At 39.6% G+C, this 9755-nt stretch overlaps 1 protein-coding gene across 2 annotated transcripts; it reads left to right on the top strand.

Moving 5' to 3' along the window:
• The first annotated feature begins 384 nt into the window (after nt 1-384).
• LOC130284354 (arylamine N-acetyltransferase 2-like) lies at nt 385-4775 on the top strand. 2 transcript variants are annotated; one of them, XM_056534627.1, is made up of 2 exons: nt 385-481; nt 2401-4775. In XM_056534627.1, exons 1-2 carry the CDS (start codon nt 440-442, stop codon nt 3229-3231), a joined length of 873 nt encoding a protein of 290 aa, XP_056390602.1. In that variant the 5' UTR covers nt 385-439; the 3' UTR covers nt 3232-4775. The 2 variants fall into 2 exon arrangements, with proteins under 2 accessions (XP_056390602.1, XP_056390604.1); XM_056534629.1 differs by lacking the exon at nt 385-481 and adding an exon at nt 669-820.
• Nucleotides 4776-9755: the final 4980 nt, after the last annotated feature.

Genomic DNA, 9755 nt, shown 5'->3' with positions numbered 1-9755 from the left:
AGGAGGTCGGGATAGGAGGTCGAGATAGGAGGTCTATATAGGAGGATGGGATGGGAGGACGGGATTGGAGGACGGGATAGGAGGTCGATATAGGAGGTCGAGATAGGGGGACGGGATAGGAGGTCGGGATAGGAAGTCAAAAGCTTCCTCTGTTGATTTTCCCCCACAACAAGGATTAAGAAGGAAAAACAGGGCAACGCCGGGTACTCAGCTAGTTTTGCATAAAATCCAAAGAATCCTTAATATACAATCTGGCTGAACATTCCCTCAGGACACTATTGAGCATCACCGCTGGTGGCCCAAACACTGAACACTTCCCCTAGACATTTCGGTGGGGGGCGTTGGAGGAACATATGGACTTTGGTTAAACAATGTAATATGGGAATAAGAAGACATCTGTGTGTGAACACGTGAGCTGGGAAATTATTGCTGAGTCATCATGTGGGAGGGAAGAGCTGATGGAGACGTCTGCAGAGCTACAGTAAGTATGGCTGTCCGGGCATGCTGGGAATTGTAGTTTTTCAGCAGCTGTAGAGCCACAGGTTGGGGATCACAGATGTAGATGATTAAAGTATTATACAGACATATCATAGAGTCAGATTTCCAGTAATAGAAATCCCTGTGTATATCCCTTTTATTCAGTGGTGGTCCAAGAACTAAGAACTCCACACATAAACAAGTCCGAAGAACATTATTGTGTGGACTTCCCCTTTAAGAGTTATTTATTAACACTCTCAGTGCTGTGACCTCTGCCTGGGAAGTTTTGCGGATATTACATCACTACTCCTCAAGTTTACACGACTTACAGGGACTATGGAAGGTGGGTGACCTGGGACACAAGGGGGGCGTTTATGTACAGCGAGGAGCCCCTGTGTATCCCCCTCTCCCCCGTCATACGGGCTCTGCTGACCCATATTACACAATGGAATGCCGGAAGTGTCAGTGACTACAGGACGAATACAACACAAGGAAGACAATGTATTCTGTATAGTGATTAATCGTTTGTTACATCACATGGAAACAAACCTAAATGCACACAACATATATGGTCATACTGTATTAGTACTAGTAGTTATATTCTTGTATATAGGAGCAGTATTATAGTAGTTATATTCTTGTATATAGGGGGCAGTATTATAGTAGTTATATTCTTGTATATAGGAGCAGTATTATAGTAGTTATATTCTTGTATATAGGAGGCAGTATTATAGTAGTTATATTCTTGTATATAGGAGCAGTATTATAGTAGTTATATTCTTGTATATAGGGGGCAGTATTATAGTAGTTATATTCTTGTATATAGGAGCAGTATTATAGTAGTTATATTCTTGTATATAGGGGGCAGTATTATAGTAGTTATATTCTTGTATATAGGGGGCAGTATTATAGTAGTTATATTCTTGTATATAGGAGCAGTATTATAGTAGTTATATTCTTGTATATAGGAGCAGTATTATAGTAGTTATATTCTTGTATATAGAAGGTAGTATTATAGTAGTTATATTCTTGTATATAGGAGCAGTATTATAGTAGTTATATTCTTGTATATAGGAGCAGTATTATAGTAGTTATATTCTTGTATATAGGAGCAGTATTATAGTAGTTATATTCTTGTATATAGGGGCAGTATTATAATAGTTATATTCTTGTATATAGGAGCAGTATTATAGTAGTTATATTCTTGTATATAGGGGCAGTATTATAATAGTTATATTCTTGTATATAGGAGCAGTATTATAGTAGTTATATTCTTGTATATAGGAGCAGCATTATAGTAGTTATATTCTTGTATATAGGAGCAGTATTATAGTAGTTATATTCTTGTATATAGGGGCAATATTATAGTAGTTACATTCTTGTATATAGGGGCAATATTATAGTAGTTATATTCTTGTATATAGGAGCAGTATTATAGTAGTTACATTCTTGTATATAGGGGCAATATTATAGTAGTTATATTCTTGTATATAGGAGCAGTATTATAGTAGTTATATTCTTGTATATAGGGGCAATATTATAGTAGTTATATTCTTGTATATAGGAGCAGTATTATAGTAGTCATATACTTGTATATAGGAGAAATATTATAGTAGTTATATACTTGTATATAGGAGAAATATTATAGTAGTTATATTCTTGTATATAGGGGGCAGTATTATAGTAGTTATATTCTTGTATATAGGAGCAGTATTATAGTAGTTATATTCTTGTATATAGGAGCAGTATTATAGTAGTTATATTCTTGTATATAGGAGCAGTATTATAGTAGTTATATTCTTGTATATAGGGGCAATATTATAGTAGTTATATTCTTGTATATAGGGGCAGTATTGTAGTAGTTATATTCTTGTACATAGGGGCAGTATTATTTTAATAATTCTTGGATATGTAATTGTATAGGATACCTGTCATACAATGGACATAAAGGCCTACCTCCAGAGAGTGAATTTGACGTACTGTAAACCTCCTTCCCTCTCAGCATTGCGGGAATTACACCGCCACCATGTACACTCTGTGCCCACGGAAAGTCTCAGCATACACAGTGGGGAAAAAATTATCCTGGACTTTTCATGGATATACGACAAAATTGTTGTAAGACGACGAGGTGGTTTCTGTTATGAGAACAATGGTCTTTTCTTATGGGTGCTACAGCAACTGGGCTACCACCCAAAAGTGCTTGCAGCCAGGGTAAAGAACCGAATAATCAAAATTTATGGCCCACCATTTGACCACATAATATTGACAGTAGAACTAGAAGGAAGAAGATGGCTTTGTGATGTTGGTTTTGGGGAAGGAATCATTGAGCCAATTCCCCTGGAGGATGGATGGGAAGAGGAGCAGGACAGCGGTGTGTATCGATTACGTGTAGAAGGAGATGAGTGGTTTATGGAGAGGAAGGAGGAGGAAGCCTGGAGAAGTCTCTTCAGGTTCACCCTAGAGGAGAGGACATTTGATGACTTCCGGGAGATGTGTGAATATCACCAGACATCACCAAGCTCAATATTTTTCCAAAAATCCTTCTGTTCCCTACAGCTCCCATGTGCAAGACTGACGTACATTGGGCGCCAGCTGATTCATACTGAGTACACCAAGGGAGGTGGAAGTGTGAAGACCACTCAGGAACTCACGGAGGAGGAGATCCCTGGATTACTTAGAGATAAATTTGGTTTTGTCCTAAGTGGAAAACTAAAACCGAAGGATGAAGATATTTTGATCCCCAAAAAATGCTAAAAAATGTGGCAGTTCCCATAGCATCTCATACACGATCAAGAAGGTTCTCACCAAATCCATAATGCTAGGTCAAAAGAACGTGGTATGCAGCATTTTTTGTTCTGGCAAACCACGATTGAGGGCAACTCTGCCAGATGGTCCATAGTTCCAGTACTGTGCCCCATTTCAGCCTCAGGGTGAAGAAGGGGGGGGGGGGGTAGTGCTTTGGGGGCAATGGATGCAAAAGATTCAGCTTGTTTTTTCTGCCGTTCCTATCATGGACAGCTCCAGCCTTATCGATCATGATTCTCTTCTAGATTTTCCCAACCAAGTCAGAAGTTGCCACTTAAGGTGGCCATACATTATCAATATGAGTGAGCCAGATGAGGGTTATGCCGCTGCAAGATAGCTCTGGTGGTGACTTATCAATCCCAAATCAACAGGGTCATACAGCTAAAATCAAACAGGCCCGACCCTTCCCTCCCCAAGCATAATCTGCCGGGGGAGATTTGGGAGGCCACCATATACTTTGAACAGTCCACCCCATTACGTTATACAAAATTATATATCGTTAGTGCTGCCCTGCTTGAACTGGAACTTTTTGCATTTCTTCTGCAATTTTGTGGTAGAATAATTACCTCTACACAATCCGTTTTATGTCTTTTTAGTTTATCACGTGACCCTTATTATTACTACGGTACTCTTGACAGAATTATTCTCTATAAACTGACATTCCAGGTTATCATCTTTTTCACTACCCTTATGACTTTGATAGCCCATACTAACCCTTTTTTTCTATTTACAGACGGAGCTTGAGGACGGTCGATCGTTCACCAAAACATTGCATTTACGCATTTTATGGCGGTTTTACCATACTTCTTGTCTAGTTGTGCAATGGATTGATACAAGAAGCTGAAAAATGTCCGCAGGCCAGAAAGACAATATTAGAATCTGGAGGTGAGGCCTCATGTTCGTGCCCATTGCGGTGCCCTGGCTTTTGAATATTATATTATCTCTGGGAGAGCTGCTTGGTTAACCGCTGGGGCCCCCGACAATCTCGAGAACAGGAACCTAATTCTCTCATCGCAATGGTGCCACACATGCATGACCCTGCTTCATTCATTCATTACCTACAGGAGCAGTAGGGCAGCCTAACCCTGTACAGGCTGTCAGGCAGCTCCCATAGAGAATGTATCAACCTTCTCGAGCAATCGGAGCACTTACAGCAGAACTACCTTTTCAGCCTTAATGAATCAACTGCTGTCCCATATTAATTCGAATTAACCCAGAGATGACTGTGGCCCTCCAGATGTTGCAAAACTTCAACTCTGGCATGCTTGGAATTGAAGTTTTACAACATCTGTAGGGCCACAGTTTTTGACCATCTACACTAAGCAGGGCACATCCCTTATCGCAGTTCCATTCATTCTCCATGGACTTTGACTATTGCTCTGTACTATATTTGGAAGTTCCATCAAGAGTAAATGAGCAACGGCTGAGTATGCATGCTCTGTATATCAGTGCTTCCCAACCAAGGTGACTTCAGCTGTTGCAGAACTACAACTCCCAGCATGCCCGGACAGCCAAAGGCTATCCAGGCATGCTGGGAATTAAAGTTTTGCAACAGCTGGAGTCACCCTCGTTAGGAAGCACTGCTGTATATTCTGGTACAAGGGGCTTCTGTTCACATAATCAGTGGGGGTCCCAGCATAGGTATCATTTTTATTTTGATGGGACTTTTTGATCATTTATTCATTTTGTTTCTGGTATATAAAATGCTCAAAAACCAACAACTGGTATTTTTTACATTTACGCCATTCACCGTGCAGTTTCATTCACGTTATATTTTAATGGTCCAGATCTTTCCAGATGCAGGGATATCAAATATGTTTATTTTTGCTTACATTATTTTATATGAAAAGTAGGTAAGGGGGGGAGATTTAACCCCTTAAAGGCATGCAACGTATAAGTATGTTGATGTGAGTCCGAGAGGTTTCAATAATCACAAGCTCGTTGTTATCAGCAGCTGGGCCCTCGTTGATAATGTCATAATGTAATAAGTCAAGATGGCAGCCAAAGCTCTGCTTTCCTGCTCCACATCACTCTACTGCCATCCACTGGTCTGGTCTAGTTTAGCAGTGTATAGCACAGAACAGTAATTGCATTCAATGTATTGCTACAAGCCCCTACATGGCTCTGGGGATGGAAAAATAAAAAAATGGGCTGTGCCCTTTACCCCTTAAGGACTCAGACAATTTAATTTTTACGTTTTCATTTTTTCCTCCTCGCCTTCAAAAAAGCATAACTCTTTTATATTTTCATCCACAGACTAGTATGAGGGCTTGTTTTTTGCGCGACCAGTTGTCCTTTGTAATGACATAACTCATTATATCATAAAATGTATGGCGCAACCAAAAAACCACTATTTTTGTGGGGAAATTAAAAAGAAAAACGCAATTTTGCTAATTTTGGCAGGTTTCGGTTTCACACCATACAATTTACGGTAAAAATGACGTGTGTTCTTTATTCTGAGGGTCAATACGATTAAAATGATACCCATTATTACATACTTTTCTATTATTGTTGCGCTTAAAAAAAACCAAACTTTTTAACCAAATGAGTACGTTTATAATCCCTTTATTTTGATGACTTCTAACTTTTTTATTTTTCCGTATAAGCGGCGGTATAATGGCTCATTTTTTGCACGATGATCTGTACTTTTTTTTGATACCACATTTGCATATAAAAAACGTAATACATTTTTTATAATTTTTTTTTAATAAAATGTATTAAAAAAGTAGCAATTTTGGAGTTTTTTTTTTTTTTTTTTTTTACGTTCACGCCGTTCACCGTACGGGATCATTAACATTTTATTTTAATAGTTCGGACATTTGTGCACGCGGCGATACCAAATATGTCTATAAAATTTATTTTTTACGCTTTTTGGGGGTAAAATAGGAAAAAACGGACATTTTACTTTTTTATTGGGGGAGGGGATTTTTAACTTTTTTTTTACTTTTACATTTTTAAAAAAAAAATTTTTTTTACACTTGAATAGGGGACTATTCATAGCAATACCATGATTGCTAATACTAATCTGTTCTTTGTATAGGACATAGAACAGATCAGTATTATCGGTCATCTCCTGCTCTGGTCTGCTCAATCTCAGACCAGAGCAGCAGACACCGGGAGCAGGAAGGTGAGGGGACCTCCGTGCGGCGTTATGAATGATCGGATCCCCGCATCGCTGCGGGCGATCCGATCATTCATTGAAATCGCGCAGTGCCGGAGATGCCGGGATCTGTATTGATCCCGACACCTGAGGGGTTAATGGCGGATGTCCGCAAGATCGCAGGCGTCGGCCATTGCCGGCGGGTCCCTTGCTGCGATCAGCAGCCGGGATCAGCCGCGCTTGACACGGGCATCGCTCTGATGCCCGCGGTTATGCACAGGACGTAAATGTACGTCCTGGTGCGTTAAGTACCACCTCACCAGGACGTACATTTACGTCCTTCATCCTTAAGGGGTTAAAGGGGTACTCCGGTGGAAAACTTTTATTTTATTTTATTTTTTTTAAATCAACTGGTGCCAGAAAGTTAAACAGATTTGTAAATTACTTCTATTAAAAAAAAAAAAAAAAAAAAAAAAAAAAAACGTAATCCTTCCAGTACTTATTAGCTGCTGAATACAACAGAGGAAATTCTTTTCTTTTTGGAACACAGTGCTCTCTGCTGACATCTCTGTCCATTTTAAGAACTGTCCAGAGTAGGAGAAAATCCCCCATAGAAAACCTATGCTGCTCTGGACAGTTCCTAAAATGGACAGAGATATCAGCAGAGAGCACTGTGCTCGTGATGTCAGCAGAGAGCTCTGTGTTCAAAAAAGAAAATAATTTCCTCTGTAGTATTCAGCAGCTAAGTAGTACTGGAAGGATTAATTTTTAATATAAGTAATTTACAAATCTGTTTAACTTTCTGGCACCAGTTGATAAACAAAAAAAAAAAAAAGTTATCCACCAGAGTACCCCTTTAAAGGGTTAAACTTGCTAAGGGCAGGACCCTAGGACTTTATGGTTGGTCCAGTTGACTCCTTTGGAAACATGCATTCACTGAAATTTTTTTTAAAAGTATAATGGTTTTATTGTACTCTGATGTTTCCAAAAACACATATGCCATGGGCTATAATATTCAACGTTGAATAGTATAATACAATAGAAACTAGAGAAATATCCCTAGAAACCCTATTAAAAATGCTCATGTATAACATAATGCCGGTAATAAAGCTAACCACTCAGCACATCACATAGATGCCTATAAATCTCAAAAATGTATCCCGACATATTTCAGTATGCATCGATCATCAGGGGATATTTGCCCGTTACAGCGGAAAATCAAAGAAATTGAGGCAGAGATCAGATTATCAATGCAATTAAAATACTCCTTTCACCAGATATAATGCAGATATGATTGTCCTACATGTATGGCTATGGGTGTCCAAAGGATATAGATATATATGCTTTTCAGTATCCATAACTTCACATACGACATTGGAATCTCTTAGTCCACTTGGAGGTGGTTATCCAGGATTAGAAAATCAGAGCTGATTTCTTCTTAGAGAGCCCCACCCCTGTCCTCAGGTTGCATGTGGTATTACAATTTGGATCCATAGAGTCCAACGGAACAAAGCTGCAATACCACACACAACCTGAGGAGAGGGGTGGTGCTGTTTTGGAAGAAAATAGCTGTTTCTATAATCCTGGATAACTCCTTTAATGAACTACCAGATTCCAATGTGGTGAGAGAAATCCTGGAAAGCATTTATAGTTCTATCTAGAGATGAGCGAATTTACAGTAAATTCGATTCGTCACAAACTTCTCGGCTCGGCAGTTGATGACTTATCCTGCATAAATTAGTTCAGCTTTCCGGTGCTCCGGTGGGCTGGAAAAGGTGGATACTGTCCTAGGAAAGAGTCTCCTAGGACTGTATCCACCTTTTCCATCCCACGGGAGCACCGGAAAGCTGAACTAATTTATGCAGGAAAAGTCATCAACTGCCGAGCCGAGTAGTTTGTGACGAATCGAATTTACTGTAAATTCGCTCATCTCTAGTTCTATCCTTTAGAAAGACCATAGCTGCACACATGGGCTAAACACATCCACATTATATCTGGTGAGAAGAGTATCTTGACCGCATTGGTGATCTGATCTCTGCCTCCATTTCCTTCATTTTCCAGACAAAAAAAAAGCAAATATACCCCTGATGATCACCCTTGCATACTGAAACACGTTGGGACACGTTTTTGATCTATAGGCACCTATGAGCTGTGCAAAACAAATAGCTGATTGGTTGGGAACCTCATTATCTGCATTGTGTTGTGTATACATAGATGGGCATTTTTTTAAATTGGATTTCTAAGGACAAAGGATAGCTTTTTGGGGAATGTATTGCGATATATTATTCCACCGCTGAATATATAAATTGTGCTAAAGTTTTGTGAAAAGCACTGAAGGGCGTTATCCAGAATGTGAAAATCAGCACCACCCCCTGTCCTCAGGTTGCATGTGGTATTGCAGCTCAGTTCTATGGATGTGAACAGATCCAGGTAATACTACATACTGCCTGAGAACAGGGGTGGCACTGTTTTTCTATTTCCAAATTACCATTTTAATAAGAATGAAGTATAGTAAAACTATTCAAGTTTCCCATCCAGGGTGCCTCTAGTTGTTGCAAAACTACAACTCCCAGCATGCCCGGACAGCCGAAGGCTGTCCGGGCATGCTGGGAGTTGTAGTTTTGCAATAGCTGGAGTCACCCTGGTTGGGAAACACTTATATACAGAGGGTAAGCATGCATACTAAGCAGGTGCCCAGAAGACTGCCCGGGCATGCTGGGAGTTGTAGTTTTGCAACAGCTGTGGGCACCCTGGTCTGAAAACTCTGAGCTAGGCCATCGCTATCAGATCGGTAGAGGGGGGGGGGGTCTGTTTGTCACAGCACCCCCATATATAGAAAAAAATAAAAAATAATTAAAAAATAACTCCAACAGCGATTGTAACAAGATAATACACACTACTACAATATAATCCAGCACTTGAAATATCAGTCCTGTGTATAACCGGCCTGGTATTGATACAGGGACAGCCTTTGGCTATCCAGGCATGCTAGGTGGTATAGTTTCGCAACAGCTGGAGGCACCCTGGTTGGGAAACCCTGACAGTGATTTTACAGCTCCCAGCAGCTTTTTTCTTACTTTTATATGTAAGGATTTACTTTATATACAGCTCCCAGCAGCTCTTTCTTACTTTTATATGTAAGGATTTGCTTTATATACAGCTCCCAGCAGCTCTTTCTTACTTTTATATGTAAGGATTTGCTTTATCTATATTAGTTATCTACTTATTTTTCTTTAACTCTCACTTTTTTTTAATGACATTTTGGGGCTTCAGAACCAATCACCAGGTTTCCATAGAGTTATGGTCTCAACATACAATGGTTTCAACATACAATGGTCGTCCTAGAACCGATTAATATTGTAACTTGAGGGAC

The sequence above is a fragment of the Hyla sarda genome, chromosome 8 (assembly GCF_029499605.1).
Source record: "Hyla sarda isolate aHylSar1 chromosome 8, aHylSar1.hap1, whole genome shotgun sequence".
Taxonomy (NCBI): Eukaryota; Metazoa; Chordata; class Amphibia; order Anura; family Hylidae; genus Hyla; species Hyla sarda.
This window is presented reverse-complemented; position numbering and strand designations above follow the sequence as displayed.

What these genes read in the sequence shown, in the direction of transcription:
- LOC130284354 (XM_056534627.1), top strand. Translation starts at nt 440, where the DNA reads ATGTGGGAGGGAAGAGCTGATGGAGACGTCTGCAGAGCTACA. An exon ending in GAGACGTCTGCAGAGCTACA is followed by an intron (nt 482 to 2,400) that starts GTAAGTATGGCT and finishes GTAATTGTATAG; the next exon opens with GATACCTGTCATACAATGGA.